General features: G+C 29.8%; 1 protein-coding gene across 1 annotated transcript; it reads left to right on the top strand.

Annotated features, from left to right (window-relative positions):
- The first annotated feature begins 7,331 nt into the window (after positions 1-7,331).
- LOC111622811 (homeobox protein HMX3-B-like) lies at positions 7,332-16,397 on the top strand. Its single transcript, XM_023365234.1, has 2 exons — positions 7,332-7,804; positions 15,829-16,397. Exons 1-2 carry the CDS (start codon positions 7,525-7,527, stop codon positions 16,374-16,376), a joined length of 828 nt encoding a protein of 275 aa, XP_023221002.1. The 5' UTR covers positions 7,332-7,524; the 3' UTR covers positions 16,377-16,397.
- The last annotated feature ends 1,135 nt before the right edge of the window (positions 16,398-17,532 follow it).

The following is a 17,532-nucleotide window of genomic DNA, read 5'->3' as shown; positions in this document are numbered from 1 at the left end:
TATATATATATATATATATTAAATTTTATAAATATTAATTATATTAATTTATAAATAATTAAGCGTATATTATTTACTGGGGAGTAGAGTTTGCTACATTATTACACTCTATACAAAGTCAACACCTGGATACAGAGCAGGTGAACTTCTCACCCATACTCTGGTAAATTATAATTAATTTCTACATAAATGTTTAAACTAAATAGATTATTTAAAACCATGATATTTTTTTTTTTTTTTTAAAGATTCATAAATTTAATCTGATTTAATATATTTAAACATTGCTTTAGGGATCGATATTATTGTAACAATATGTAATTATTTTTGAATTAGATTTCATGAAAACAACAATTCTTACGTTAAATCAAATTAATTAAATCTTTTTCTTTTTATTAAATTTAGTGTTTAATGATAGAATATTAATAATAAATTATAAGAGATGAAATATTTGATGCAATTTTTGTAATTTTCTCCATTATGACAATGTTCTTGTATTATGTTAGAAGAGATTCAGACGAGAAGCATCGATTAATAAATAATAATAATATATTTTAAAAGTTTATTTATAATTTGTCAAGAGATGAAATCATAGAATTTATCATAGACCTACCTAAATTTCATTTTACGTCTCTAGGGCATAGGACGATTTTCCAACCGAGGGAAATCATTAAAGAATAAACCCTTTAATAATATATATTTTTTTTTTTATTAATCCAAATAAGGGGAAAGAGAGACGGCGAGTTGTAGAAGCAAAGAGGATTTTTTTTTTCTTTCTTTCTTTTCCTTTTTAAAAAAGACGAACGAAAATCTGCAAGACATCTGTATAAAGAAATGCAACCAGACTAATGGATCTGTTGTCGTAAGAGATTGCCTCAGGCATCTCTGGACGCTTTTTCTCTCTATATATATTTTTTTCTTTTTTTTTTTTCTTCCCTCTAAACAAGAAGTGGCATCGTCTTTTGTGTCACATCATTTACATAGAGTACGTCAGGTGAATATCTTGTGGTCTCGTTGAGAATATCGAACCGAGATGGAAATCCGCCTCCGGAGAAATTGGTCAAGTGAACAAAAAAAAAACATGTTTTCCACGATTTTCTTCTATCAAATACTGAAAAATATACTTAATTGTTTGTATTATTATTATTTATATATTTCCAATCAAGCGTTTTGTAAAGAATTTTTCTTGTTTTTTTCCTCTCCTTCTCCTTCTCCTGTTCCCTTGCCTTCTGTTGTACGGAAAGTTAGAAGACCTCTTAGTGTATTACCTAAGGGTTATATGGTGTAATATAATGTGCAGATGTTATAAATGAGTAAAATATAAAAATTAGCTTGAATTCTATGGCTTTAGAATTAAATAGGAAATCCTGTGGAGTTTTAGAGTGCGGGTGACTTCTCTCTTGGATGTAAAAATGTGAAAAAAAAAAAATAAATAACAAAAGAACTGCTGGAGGTGTTAAAAGGTAAATTGAATAGTCTGAAGAATACAAAGAAGTTTTCGTATATATTGATATTTTCTTTAAACCTTTATTTAAAAATATAATTTAAAATTTAATATAAAATATATATAATTGAAAGATTAAAATTTTTATATAAGAAAAGCTAAATTTTAAAGTCTCTTATATGTACTGTATTGTACCTAACTTTGTAAGCCTATGCAAGGCCTAGAAAGGCCAATATGGGCTTGTATAATATGAAAATTATACAAGCGTAAATTATATAATATTAAATAAAAATTTCTAAGCTTTTAAATTTATATAATCTCTTAAGATTTAAAAATAATTTTCCAATAAAAATAAAATGTATTCGTAATAAATCTTAACATGAAAAATGATTTTTTGACAACCAGCTTGCTTTTTGACATGCAATGTGTCAAACTATAAGGATTCTTGTAAGATTTCTGTCACCTAAACTTCAAAAATAAGGCTTCTGTATCGCATATACCCTCTAAGATTAAACTACAACTAATTGGCTAATGAGCCCTCTATTCGATACTCTTAAGAGGCCTCTTCTGTGTTACTTATAAGAAGAGCTTTTAACACTAGTCTTTAACACGTTTAAAAATCCTCTACGTCTATAATAACACCTAAAAAAAAAAAAAAGCCTTCACACCTGCAATTGACCGTGCGAGAGCTTTTACGCCTGCGATAATATCTATAAGAGCCTTTACACTTTCAATACCACATATAAGAACCTTTATATCTAAGATAGTATCTATAAGAAGAGCCTTTGTGTCTAGAGCCGTACGTTTAAGAGCCATAATATATAAGCGCCTATACACCCGCGATGGAATAAGATATAAAGAAAAAAACATAATTAAAATTTTAATTAATAGAATAATAAAATTAATTATTAAGTTAGCAAGAAGAAGAAGAAGAAGAAGAAGAAAAATGTATATATTTGTATAGAGTTAAATCATGGTAAAAAGTGCAATATTAAAAGATAAATAGACTAGTTGAGATTAGAGGTAATCCCGGTTGAAGTTTATTTGGAGAAAGTTCCGTTTAAATAAACAATGCGAACATTAATTTTGTTTCGCGGTCCTTCTGCCAATCAGAGCTTTCGCCTTCTGTATAATTCAGAAAGAGCCGATTGCCGAATCTGTGGATCGTAATCATCCTTTTTTCTCTTGGAATCTCAGGAGCATTCGGTGAAAATCTCCTTAGTGATAACCGGTTACTACAAGCGGATTAGATCCTTTATGTTGGGAGTAGAGAATCGCCCTCTAAGGCTCTTCAAATATTAAACATCTGCAAAATTATACACGAATAATCGCCTCATTATCTGGCCCGCATGTCTACGTAACCTAATAATAAATCCTTGAATGAAACCAATTCTCTATAACTCTTCTATATCATTTTTCCTTTCTTTCTTCTTCTTATTATAATAATAATTATCTTAAGAATAAAAGAATTGTAAGATTTATTAATTATATTAATTGTTTAATTATTTCTTCACGCATATCTTTAATTGTTAAGAGTTTATAAAATATATAGATGTATATAATGACTTATTAACTTAAGTTATTTACGGTAATTAAAATAATTGTACTGTACTGTACATCCTAAATATAATTTAAATAAATTTTATTTAGCTTATAAACTCTAAATTCTAAAGACATATTAGATAAACGGGATGAAAAATTTACACGAGACAGCTTAGAACCTCACGCTTTTAAATTTGTTATTAGTAGAAGGGCCTTTTATATGTTAGTACTTAGGGCATTAGATATGTAATAAAGCTTAAATATAATATAAATTAGTCTTTATTTAAGCTTATAAACCTTTTTTTTTTTCCTATAATAATAGGATAATCAACTCGCATATCATCTTGTAGACGAAATGATCTTAGCATCAAATAATATAATCTAACGAAATTACACGAAGATTTCTATTAAAGAATTCAATATATATATATATCTAATGTTATAAAAGAGCTATTTATAATTAAATTTACGGCATTATATAGCTATTAGGAGGGTTACAATACCTGTCATTATAGAGAGGGTCGGAGAGAAAAGAAGCTTTAGTTTCCCTAACTTTTAATCTCTAAATTAGCCCTCGTTATCACGTGATCTTACTTCTGACAGATGGCTCCTATAATCTGACTAGCGATTATAAGGATTTGATAAAATCATTCTTGGATTAATTATATTTCCATTTATAGTCTACTGGTTACATCACACAATATAAGTGAACAGTCCTTCAGATGTATGACTTTTTTACTATATTTTTCCAAAGATTATTTCATATATACTAAATTGGACCTTATAGAACCTTCTAAAATATCTCATAAACAGCTTCTTTTCGTAAACTTTTCTTTTCCCTGTGAGAGTAAAAAGGGCCTCTTTCCGTGTCCATATCTTCTTATAATCGACAAAAAGGGCCAAGAAAGTAGACTTCAATTGATGGCTTTATAAAAATAAACCCTTTTTTTCCTATATTTCTAATTAATGTGTTAGGTATTATCCCATTATGGACTTGACCCAATCGAATTTATATTAGGCACTCTTCGTGGATTCGGAGTAGTGATGAAGCAAACTCTCTATATACTATAATTAAATATAATATTTTGAAGGTATATTTGAATTAATAGGTATTAAATACATCATAAAAATAAATTATATCATCATTTAGATAATGTTTTTATATAACATTTTCACGCTGACAAGTTATATTTGATTCACGATAACTCGTTAAAATAAGCAAGTTATTTAACAAGGAAGGAAAAAGAAGAAGAAGAAGAGGAGATAAGATAAGTAAGAAAATATCCGTTTTTATTTACCTTTAAAAAAAAATATACAAAACCGAATTGACTAAACAGAAAAATAAAAATATCCAAAACTAAGAACGTCAAACGAATTTTTGATTGATTTTTTTTTTTACTATCGAAGTTTTTTCTAGCTTTAAAGTAATTTCGAACAGTTTCTCGACGGATTTTTGCTGTCGAAACATTCAAAGCCACAAATCTGAGTGGAAAAAAATACTTCTCACTCGTCACACTTCGGATTTCAAGCCTTACTGAACTCGAATACAGACAAATCAACACGTTGCCACATAACGAACCATTTCGTCACCTTCGGGATTTAGAAAAAAGAAAAAAAAGAAAAAGAAAATAGCTGTAGAGATTGGTTTTTTAAGCAAAAAATGCAGAAAAACAGATTTAGAAAATTTGCTTGCCACTTGCAAGAAGAGAGAGAGAGAAGAGATGGAGGAATGACGAAGATGTTGCTCTTCTCTTATATACGAAACGACCGAGAAGTGATAGCAGTAGAAGTAGTAGTAGTAGGAGCTAAAGGAAAAAAAAAGAAAAAAAAAAAAAGGAAAGAGGAAGAAAAAAAAAAATGGCGCATCCTGATTCCATCCCAGATTAGGAAATTTCACGGAGTGTCGCTTCAGTCTAGGGGGAAGCTCTGTTGGTGATCTCGAGGGACGTCAGAAGCATTGAAGCAAGGAACCAACTCCATCGATGGCTGGTCTCACAGGGGGATTACACCTTATCGTTCCGTGATGGGCCGACATGTATCAAATAGGAACTGACAACTATTGAAGGCCGCATACATAGTCGTATACCAAAGTTTGGATAGCTCCAAATCGCGATTTTGAAAAGGCGTTGAGGTTTTTTATCTTTTGCAACTACTTTCACTTGGACGGACAAACATAATGATCGAAACACCAAGCAAATAGTTGACGTCACTGATCGTAGATGGAAGCTTTCTTCTTTCCTTATTTTTCTCTCTTTCTTTTTTTTTTTTTTATTTGTTTAATAAGTACTTATGGACTAACAATTCTTTAAAACGTTTCAAATGATAAATATATAATGACGTTTTATGTTTAAAAAAAAAATCAATAATACTAAGCTTTTAATTATTGTAAATATATTATAGATTATAGTATTAATTAACATTAAAATAAATAAAGATTATGTTAAATTAAATATATTTTTTTAATCTTTTTATTGATTTTTTTTTAAATATTTACGTAAATGAAGTGGATGTAAGAGAGAAACGTACCCAGATATTTGGAATAGAAGGCTACACGATGTCCCATTAGCAGTCATTTAAAACAGAAGGACGGACCAGGCCGTCTAGAAATTTATGAGACGGTAATGGACGATCTTGGGGGATTTGCAGTCAGATCATGACACAATGAATGTCAGACGGTCCATTACTTGCCCATGCTCCCTCGATCCCAAATGGATTTAGTGGCAGACCCCATCAGTCCAGAAAAAAAAAAAAAAAGAAGTCCTGCGGACCCGCTTTGCCGATTTTTCTTTTGATCACTCTCCTCTGAATGTAACCAAATAGGATTTGAAATATCTACTGACCGACAAACAAACGGATGGTTTAAAATTTTTAAAAATCTATATAAAATCTTCATAAAGTCTCTATAAATCTAAATAAATTCAAATATATAGGATTATATATATATATATTATATATTTTTTTTTTAACACGTAAAAGCATTCAACTTAGAATGTTTGTTTGGTAGATAATAATATAAAAAAGTAGTCTCGTGGGCTACAATTTCGGTCTCCTTTAGCGAAATAATTTGTAGCCTTTGAAAGATATAAATTTGTAGACCAGTCGCCTGAAGGCTACTTGAAATGCAAATTGGAAAGAGAGTAAGGTGAAGTCGAAAATAATTTCTTTATGCCGCATATTTAATATTGCGAGAGCGATCGTGGCTTCAGGCTCTACTTCATTCAACAGCATCTGTTGTGCAGGATGAATAGAAACAGCTTCTCCGTTCTATTTGAGTTTGCAATAAGCTGTTTAGAACATAATAGAGCGAGTAAAATCTATCCATTTGAAGAGGAACCCTCGGAGGTGCACAATGGTTGGAGATGGGTTCTATGTAAACCTCGGTCATTATCAAGCAGTGCATTGTCCCGACTGAAAATGGAAGGGAAGAATTACAATACCTCTCTAGTAATAATGTCCTTATAACACTAAAAGTTATGTCAACACAGTTAGCCCACGGATGAAGTGTGTCTTCTTCTTCTTCTTCTTCAAAAAAAAAACATTATGTTTTATCAACTAAGCTTCGTTTTACTTGCTTTTATTCACTATATGAAATATTCCTATTCATTGTAATACCTCGAAAATATTATATTACATGAATATTTATGAATATATTATACGAATATATGCCATCTCGCGGTTGACACTAATAGAATCTTCATACTTGGTGGTGATTTATAATAAAAATCTTAATAATTTATTTATTTATTTTAATAAAGAATTAATGAAATAACGTTTTAATTAACGAAAATTTCATTCAAAATAACCACACATTTAGTATTAATCTAAATGTAAACCTCATACTAGGTATTAGTTCTATGAAAACTTCACATAGAGAGTAGCTCGCATTTTGGATGAATTAACCGAAAAATTCTTTTAATTTTTAATAAATCAAGCTTAAAAAATAAATAGAAACCTCATGCAGAGAACCTCGTATTTAGAATTAATTTATAAATGGAAAATTTATAGAGAAATTAATCGAAAAAAGCTTCACGTTTGATACTTAAGAAGCGAGTGTAGGAAATGTCGTTTTACTTTTTTTTTCTTTTTTAAATTAACAAATAAAATAAGGAAATGTAAATTGTGGCATACTAGATCTAAAAATTATATATGAAAAAGGATAAGTGATTGGTTAATCGAAAAAAAAAAAAAAATGTCGAGACTAATTGCAAATTGGGTTCGACTCGATGGGCGCGAGTATTAAATAATGGAAGAGATTTTATTTCTGCCAATTATTATACATTTGTTCTCAATTAAGATAACTGGAAGAGTGGAAGAGAGTTGACCGACTGCTATTGGACGAATGAGACAGGGGAGGTCCCGTATACGTCCATCCAATGGAACGTCGCTATGGCGTCTTGCCAGATTCAGATAGGGCTTTCGAGCAGAATGGCTGGCTTCGGGCCTCGAACGTCTAAAGGCCCGTGTTCTAGTTAATAATTTCGTCGTATCCCGATGAATTTCCGATAAAAAAAAAAAAAAAGAAATTTAAAAAAAAAAAAAAAATGTCGTCGGAAAGGAAGGAGGAACAAATTTGTAAAAGCGAAACGAGTGTTAATCAAGAAGCCAACAAGGCCGGTGTTGCCGCTTCCAAAAATCCTTTTTCTATCATTAATATATTGAATAGAACGGAACCAAAAAGAAAGAACTTGGCCGATAGTTCGGTGAGTGTGGATGATCGTGCTGCCATCTCGCGGTTGACCTTTGACACGCCACTCAATGTGGTACGACCTTCTAGTTTGCTTCCGGTGCGGAAGCCAAGTCCGTGGTACCCGTGGGCCTCAGGTGAGTAAAATTCATCCTCCTCTTCTTCTTCTTCTTCTTCTTCTACCTCCTCCTCATCATGTACTTTGTTCTCTCCTTAATTCGTATAGGGCTTCTATAACTCTTTCGTAGGGAAAAACACTTAAAACTACTTTTTCTAGGTACAGTAAATCTTAGAAAATTGCTAAATAATCACTTTAAATAATAATAATAATAAAAAACAATCGTATTTTTTCTTATTTTTATTCGTCTTTATCCTCCTTTAGCATCCTTCTCCAAGTTCGTCTCTTAAATATGTTTGGATATTTATTAACATTCTATGAAGATTTGTGGTTGAGGATTGATGATATTTGTTGCAATAATCTTATAGATTAAATGTTAAAATGTATTTAAATAGCTTTTAATTCGTTGAAATATATTAAATTTAAGTTTTTGAGGAAGAAAAATATGCTTTTTTTAACGTTGAATTGAATGAAATTTCAACAAGTGTTTTGTCACAGTTATGTAGCACTGTGGTGTGTTACAGAAAACTCAATTAATAACCCCTTTTACTATTGGATTCTTTTAAGTTACAGTTGGTTAAATCGGAAACGAGATGTTAACAAAGAGTTATAGAAAAAAAGACATTCGGTCAATTTAAAAGTATAGTAAATAGGAACAACTTGTTTAAAAGTTGATAATTTCCCCCAAAGATTTCTTAAAGCCAATTGAGATGATCCTATTTCTTGAACGGATTTAGAGGTCCCAAGATAGCGTTGCTTAGCAACGGAAGATACCAATGAAACATTTAACACCGACATCAGCCATCCTTCGATTGGTTCAGCAAGTGGACATCGGGCCTCTTAAGAGAGTGTGACAGGCCNTACACTACTATAGAGTTTATATAAGATCCTATTCGTCCTATGTATTTTATATATGGTTTTTTTTTTCGATTATTATACTTAAATTTTGTAAAGATAAAGATAATTTTACATCTTTTCTATAAAATTTAGAAAGTTTAAAGGGTTATTAACCATTATATACAATAGAATTTCATAAAATAAAACTGTCAACAGGAATTTCGTAGGTTTCTTATAACGTATGACAGTCTTCACACGAAAACTATTTTACGCTCTATTTTCATACTTTAATACTTCGATTTACGAATTAAATGATTATTAAAGCTTCTTTTATAAAATGCTACTTTACATCATCATCTTAATGATAATGCGGAGATTTTTAATGGTTCATCATCATTAACTTAATGGCATCAATTAACTTTTAAATCTTTCCTCTTCATTTTTAATTTATTAAAATTTATAAACATTGTATCGAGTAGAAGAGGAAGGAGGAGGAAATAAAAAGGTGTTAAATGCCTGATCATTTAGCATCAAATTGAACCCTTTAAGAGTAAAAAGAAAACGAATGAAATTTTTACCTTTTAATGAAGCTGTAGGCCCTTTATAATGCTGTTGTCACTTGAAAAAAGTAAAATAAAATATGCTGTCGTCATTGGTGAGTGGGCCTTGTGACAAATTGACTTTCTTCCCACAAGCTGCTATTTACTGACTACATCGCTTTTCCATTTGGAAGGGCGCAGGCCTATAGGGAAGAGGGTTTTCCTTGTAATGATACTGATCCTGTACGAAAATGTTCATATTGACGAGCTATTATGCACAATGTTTCATTTTTATAACGATAAAAATTTATGAAAAATTTTAAATAAAATATAATATAAAATTAGAATTACATTTTATGGGCGGTAACTTGAAACGAATCAATAGAGACAGAACATTACCTTTATTAAGATTTGCCTATTGATATCGTCCATAGAACAGTAAAGGTATCTCGATGAGCTCTGTATAAGGGTGGCCTATATAATTTCATTGAACTATACATAAGGATATCTCTCTAATAAAGCTCTATATAAGAGTATTTTCTATTGAGTTATACGTAAAGATACAGTATATTTCGTTGAGCTCTAGGAAAGCTTAGTTTACAATAAGATCGAGTGAAGTAATATCACTTTTATATGAGAATTTAATTAAATAATAATTCTATTTTTTAATAGTATAAGCTCCATAACATTTTAATTATGCTATTTATGTACTGTACTGTACGTATACTACAACAAGATGAACTAAAAGTCACTTAACCGCATTTTTATATCTGTGTCCAAGTATATTTTTGAACACGAAAATCGTATCTTTTAACGTATAAGAAACGTTTCTAAAATCATTTATAAATATAAATTAACAGTAAAATTGTACTGTAAATTGAAATACTATAAGAGTTATAATACAGTCGACCCACCATATAACACTGTTGATTATTCCGTTTTATATGAATTCCATGTTGTACGAGTCACTTAGATTTTACAAATACGCGAGCCGTTCGCAACCCGGCACACGTATTTGTAAAATCTAAGTGACTCGTACAACGTGGAATTCGTATAAAACGGAATAATCAACAGTGTTATAGGGGGAGGTCGACTGTATATACACTACTATAGAGTTTATATAAGATCCTATTCGTCCTATGTATTTTATATATGGTTTTTTTTTTCGATTATTATACTTAAATTTTGTAAAGATAAAGATAATTTTACATCTTTTCTATAAAATTTAGAAAGTTTAAAGGGTTATTAACCATTATATACAATAGAATTTCATAAAATAAAACTGTCAACAGGAATTTCGTAGGTTTCTTATAACGTATGACAGTCTTCACACGAAAACTATTTTACGCTCTATTTTCATACTTTAATACTTCGATTTACGAATTAAATGATTATTAAAGCTTCTTTTATAAAATGCTACTTTACATCATCATCTTAATGATAATGCGGAGATTTTTAATGGTTCATCATCATTAACTTAATGGCATCAATTAACTTTTAAATCTTTCCTCTTCATTTTTAATTTATTAAAATTTATAAACATTGTATCGAGTAGAAGAGGAAGGAGGAGGAAATAAAAAGGTGTTAAATGCCTGATCATTTAGCATCAAATTGAACCCTTTAAGAGTAAAAAGAAAACGAATGAAATTTTTACCTTTTAATGAAGCTGTAGGCCCTTTATAATGCTGTTGTCACTTGAAAAAAGTAAAATAAAATATGCTGTCGTCATTGGTGAGTGGGCCTTGTGACAAATTGACTTTCTTCCCACAAGCTGCTATTTACTGACTACATCGCTTTTCCATTTGGAAGGGCGCAGGCCTATAGGGAAGAGGGTTTTCCTTGTAATGATACTGATCCTGTACGAAAATGTTCATATTGACGAGCTATTATGCACAATGTTTCATTTTTATAACGATAAAAATTTATGAAAAATTTTAAATAAAATATAATATAAAATTAGAATTACATTTTATGGGCGGTAACTTGAAACGAATCAATAGAGACAGAACATTACCTTTATTAAGATTTGCCTATTGATATCGTCCATAGAACAGTAAAGGTATCTCGATGAGCTCTGTATAAGGGTGGCCTATATAATTTCATTGAACTATACATAAGGATATCTCTCTAATAAAGCTCTATATAAGAGTATTTTCTATTGAGTTATACGTAAAGATACAGTATATTTCGTTGAGCTCTAGGAAAGCTTAGTTTACAATAAGATCGAGTGAAGTAATATCACTTTTATATGAGAATTTAATTAAATAATAATTCTATTTTTTAATAGTATAAGCTCCATAACATTTTAATTATGCTATTTATGTACTGTACTGTACGTATACTACAACAAGATGAACTAAAAGTCACTTAACCGCATTTTTATATCTGTGTCCAAGTATATTTTTGAACACGAAAATCGTATCTTTTAACGTATAAGAAACGTTTCTAAAATCATTTATAAATATAAATTAACAGTAAAATTGTACTGTAAATTGAAATACTATTTATGTGATGATAGAAAAATGAGGTGTAATTTTCTCTTTTCTCTAGTAGAAATTTTGCTATTTATGCCTATTTTACTCAATTTTATATATAAATATACATAATATAATACCAGTAGCATTACGGGATCCGAATTCAAACGTGCAAACCTACATTTCTCCTGTACTGTACTGTACAGCACAATAGTATATTGTATAGCCTATATGCAGGGCCGTCGAGAGAGAGGAGTTGAGATTTTCCTCGGGCCCGGAGAAAACTTAGGGCCTCTTAATGTTTCTATAAATTAATGTTATTTTTACCAACAAAAAATGGAGAACTTGTAAGGGGCCCGCTCTATCTCGGGCCCCATACAAGTTCTCCAAGGTCCCGTATACATGCGTATCTCATATTAAAATTTATATTCTATATTTATTTATTTTTCTTTTTTTATTTACGAAGGAAAGAGGGACAGATTCGTGGCTTATGGTCCCTCCCTGCTTACACTACTGTTTAATACACTGACACTACAGAAAAATCTATATAATATAATATATAACCTAATAGATTGTTTAAGACTAAAACTCTATATAAATTATATAATGTAATATACTGAGATATATCTATATATATATATATATATATTAATGTATACAATTTTACATATATACAGTTCTAAATATAAGACCGGGTATAAGTTTTATAGTGTAACACACCGATACAGCGTAGCCTATACAGAATCGGTATTATATTATACAGTTTAGTCTTATATTTTATGTTTTATATTATATAGATTATACAATTGATTTTCTTGGATAAATTCAATGGCATTTTAGGTAAATTTACATGATTTTTTACATACATTTCATTACGTACAGGCCTGCATTTTGTATTCTTAAGACAATTGTTGATATTTCTCGTACCCTTCGATCTTCTTTACGCCTTAGTTACCCTTTAATTATAATTTTAAAATATATTTTTTTCTATATTTTCTAGCCAATTATGCGATGTATTCAATTAACGGAACGTTAAACCTAAGGAACTACATCTATATATATATATATTCTGGTTAGGCCTACTTTAAGCAATTATATTATGAGATATCGTCACTAATTGGATTATAAATGACTAATATATTGTACTACTTTATACTAAGTACGTAATTAGATATTTAATTCTATATAAGAAGGTAGGAAAATACTCTAACGCCTTCGTTAAATGTATTTTACTATCTGGTCGCTACTTTGTTTAAAAGAAAATGAAAATTTGAGGATTTTTAAAAACTATTTTAAAGCAGCTTTAATTATATTATTGAATTTTAGAGCAAGGTATTAAATAATTTTTAAAAATTAAACGAATTCTTCTAATTTTTTTAGAGGAATACAGAATTATTTCAAGGATTGCCATAGTGACAAGCATCTTAGAGTAATGCAGATGATTAAATATCACCAGTCTGTTCATATGTGAATATGTAATATGGATCAACTACAACATTTCCGAGATTTTCATGGCTTAGATTATCTATTTAACTAATACCTGATGTTTAAACAGTTTAACTATATTCAGCAATCACACACACACACACACACACAGAGAGAGAGAGAGAGAAACTATATTTAAACGTTTACTAAATACAACATAAAACTTAACCTACACCTAAAAAAACAAGTAATAATGACTGAATTTTATGTATAATTTTAATTTAAAGATAAAATTAAGCTTAAATTCTATATAAATTTTGCAATATTTAATAATGTTTAAGCGTACGTAACACCCTTTAGAGAGATGCTTTTATAATTCATCCTTCGAAGTGTAAGGAATTAAATTATGTAAATTATGATTTAAATAAGTTATTCACTTACTCGAAATTTATATAAGCATATTTTAAACAATATGATTTGTAAGTTGTAACCGTTGAATAATTGGAATGAGTCATACGAAGAGAGTGATGTAGGAAGAAAGATGCGGAGATGATGCTGGAACATAGACATGAAGAATGATTAATTCTAGAAAAAAAAAAGACAGCGATACGTCTAAAGGAATTGGTGAAGGAAAAGCAAAAGTTTCATTTAAATAAACCGAAAATTTAATAAATTCTTCTTGTGAAGAGAAGATTTTTAAATCGAAAGGCATTTCGTAACAGTTTGGAAAGGGGGAAGAAATCGTATTAAACTTAACAGTAAGATTTATTCTCAAGATGATGTCAGGAATAGGAATACAAACCGAGATACACTTACACAGTTAAGTCCACATCAAAGGAAGAAGAGAACGTCCATCCATCCGAAGCCAGGATTTGAAAGACGGATCTTTTGTTGAAGATAAAGAAGAAAATATATCCAAGTACATTAACCACAGTTTGAAAAGGAAATATAAAGTTTGTGATTTTTTAGAAGAGTAAAACATGAACGTCTTGGGAATTAGTCCGGACTATTATTTTGGAATAACTTAGGCTTTCTTCCTCTACCCATATGTGATTTCAATCAATAAATATGGGTTTTAACTTTGTTTTCTGATTTTTCTTATTTTTTTTTTTACTAAATGTCTAGGTATGTATCTGAATAACAATAAAGAAAGACATGTACAGTACTACTGTACAGTACATATGAGCTTCAATACTTTCTAGAAATGTTTATAATGCCGGTAAGAATACATATATGGAGGATTATCATCTTCATCCGGGATGCTGGGATGCCGAATTAGATCCATATATAGATTTATCAGCTATAAATCTGTAGATAATTAGTATAATAAGGTTTTATTTACACACGTATCAATTATCTATCACTATAGGAAGAAGGAAAAGGAAAGATTCTTAAGGAGAATCTATATAGATTATTTGTTATAAACAATCAAATCATCTAATATCCTTTCCTGCTTCTTCTTTCTCTCTGTCTTTATTCTTCTACACATCCTTCTAACAGTTTTCGGTTCCTTTCACAACCTGTCCCATCCAATTTGGGACAGGTTATTGAAAGGAAAGGTTCAGAGAAAGGAGGAAAAAATCCCTCTTTCTTTGAAAGATGCAAGAGTTATCAATGCCAAGCTCTAGAGATAAATGAAAAACGTATAGATACAGTTTATAACCTGCTAAATATCTGTAATGATGATGTATTATGTAAAATAATTAACTCTATCTCAAATTCAGAGATTCTCGAGAGTCGAGAGAATCCCTGATCACTTACGTTTTTGAGGCTTCAGTAAGTGTTAGAAACGAGCTAAATTGCTCCCCTTATAATGTAGCCTATTTATTAAGTTATAAATTATAAAATGGCAATTATCTAAACATTTTAATTAGAAAACAAAGATTTAAAAAAAATTATAGGAATTTAATTTGCGGAAAAGAAAGTAAAGTGGATTAAAAAAGAATTGTTTTTTTTTTTAATTCAATAGAAATCAAAAAGTGGAAAATTGTTTCGTTACATAAATGATATCCTGTGGGGCGACAAATGCAATTGTGTACATAACAATTCCTATCAATTGGGCTATTTACACGAATAATATTCGTCTCTTTTGTTAAATTTAATATTGTTTTTTCAGCAAACAAATTCTTCTTCCTCTTTTTTTTTTTTCCTTGCCTTCGTCTTTGGAGAGAAATTTTCGTTTATTTAAAAACCTTTCATGCCTTGGTAATACTAAAACTGTTCCTGCGGACATTTTTTTCCCAAAAATTAAATAAATCCCCTCAGGCTTGATTATAATTAAACAAATAAAGTGTAACAATTGATAATCAAGTGAAAGTTGTAACAAATTCATTCACTCACTCTCTCTGTGTGTGTGTGTGTTTTTCTCTCTCTCTCACTTTATCAAATTTATTCTCCATGAAAACTTAAAGATTAATAGCTTTAAATGATAAATTTCTAGAATACCTTAACATTTCTAAGAAGAATATATTTATTAATATCTTTAAATTCCTTAATTAATATTAATGATGTTAATTTATGACATTTTATACATAAAAGTTTCCATTTAAATGACTGTTAAGTACGTTTTCACACGGGGGAAAAAATAAAGTAGCAGGAAGATGCTTCAATTTCTGTATTTTCATCCATCGTTAATATACTTAACAGAAAAGAAATGGCTTTTCTATTAACGGATTAAAATTTTATCAATCATCAATTATCTCCTCATTAAGAGATGATGCTAATTATTTTATTAATTAATTTATTATACTTTTGTTTTGTTGTTTCAGGTCCAACAACGACATCTCCAATCTCCAATAGACTAGAAACTAACATCGCTAACAGGTTACCTTCTCCTGTATCTTCTCCTCCATCAGGACATCCGAGATCAGATTCTGGAGAAGGAGAACAAGATCTAACAGAAGATGGAAATAGAGACAGCAAAAAGAGTCGAAGGAAGAAAAAGACTCGAACTGTGTTTACAAGAAGTCAAGTATTTCAATTAGAATCGACCTTTGATATGAAACGATACCTTTCCAGTTCAGAAAGAGCGGGTTTAGCCGCATCCCTTCATTTGACAGAAACTCAAGTGAAAATATGGTTTCAAAATCGTAGGAATAAATGGAAACGTCAATTGGCAGCCGAATTAGAAGCTGCAAATATGGCTCACGCAGCTGCTACTCAACGCTTAGTACGCGTACCCATTATCTATCACGATAGTGGGTCCGCTCACAACAGCGATTCCACCACTGCGCCTTATCCACCCATCTATTATCACCCCTCCTTTAATCCCAATCAGGTGAATTCGGTTCGAGCTCCTTTACCCTCTCTCGTATGACCTTCGCCTGTAGGTGAGTGTTTCTAGGAGAATCAAAAACAAAAAAATATATATATATAATAAAATAAAATAAAAATAAAAAACAACGTCGTGATTATCGTGGAAGTGACGTGGAAAATCTCTTCCTCATCCTTTATTTTCTAGTGATTGTTTGCGACGACGCAGTGTATATATACAAGTTTGTTTTTCTTGGTGTGTGACACCGATGATGTTGTTTGGTACACCTCATGATCATATTGTAATAAATACACTATGTGAGCCTTGCTCTAATCACTTCTCTTGTGTGTTTTAAACATATATATATATATATATTTACTTCTCTATATACAAGGCCAACGATGAGGAGAAGAGCCGAGGATATAACCATAATCCTCAGCGTATATAAAGGCCCGAGTTAGAATCTTTATAATAAAATCGTGATAATCTTTAAGCTAGATATTGAGGGCCTCGGGGGGGGGCCTAATCTTATAACACGTGATCATTTTCCACGGCCTTGTCTATGGAAAAGTATAATCACATTAAACACCCGCAAGAACTCGACAGAGAAAAAGGCATTCAGGAAAGATCTTTATTAAAGAAAATACTTTTCTATAATTACACATTATAGAATTTTAAAATAATTTAATTAGATTTAAACGAATTTTCGTATAATTCTACAAAGTAAAGAGGAAATCAATCATAAAGAAAGATTAATCTGATGATTGAATTAAAGAACTTGCCTATTTTTTAAATTAAAATCAGTATTATTATTATTATTATTATTATTATTATAGTTAACAATTTAATCTTTTAATAATTTAATATAATAATTTTCTCATCTATTTAATTTAATTAGAATAAAAAGTAAACATAATTTAATCACCATTACCGTAGAGATCTATTGGAATTTGAACAATGTCTAAACCCATAATAGATGCTAACGAGACGAGAAAATAATTAAACAAACATCAAATATTATATTATCATTTGTTAAATATGAATTTAAATTTTCTTTAAATTTGTTCTAAAATAAATATTTAACACTTAATTTTCAAATTTAATTATAATAATATAAAAGATAATTATGAAAAGTATTATTATTATTATTATCATCATATGAAACAAAGAGAATTAATTTTCTCTTTTTATTATTATTATTTTAATTTTAATAATTAAC

This window comes from Centruroides sculpturatus, unplaced genomic scaffold (assembly GCF_000671375.1).
Source record: "Centruroides sculpturatus isolate CEXI.00-Female unplaced genomic scaffold, Cexi_2.0 scaffold332, whole genome shotgun sequence".
Classification (NCBI taxonomy): domain Eukaryota; kingdom Metazoa; phylum Arthropoda; class Arachnida; order Scorpiones; family Buthidae; genus Centruroides; species Centruroides sculpturatus.
The sequence above is the reverse complement of the archived record's forward strand: the minus strand, read 5'-3'. Positions and strand labels throughout refer to the sequence as shown.

Excerpts from the sequence above, each read along its gene's own strand:
- LOC111622811 (XM_023365234.1), top strand. The coding sequence starts at position 7,525 with ATGTCGTCGGAAAGGAAGGAGGAACAAATTTGTAAAAGCGAAACGAGT. Across the intron at positions 7,805-15,828 it reads GTGGTACCCGTGGGCCTCAG|GTCCAACAACGACATCTCCA; the intron begins GTGAGTAAAATT and ends TTGTTGTTTCAG.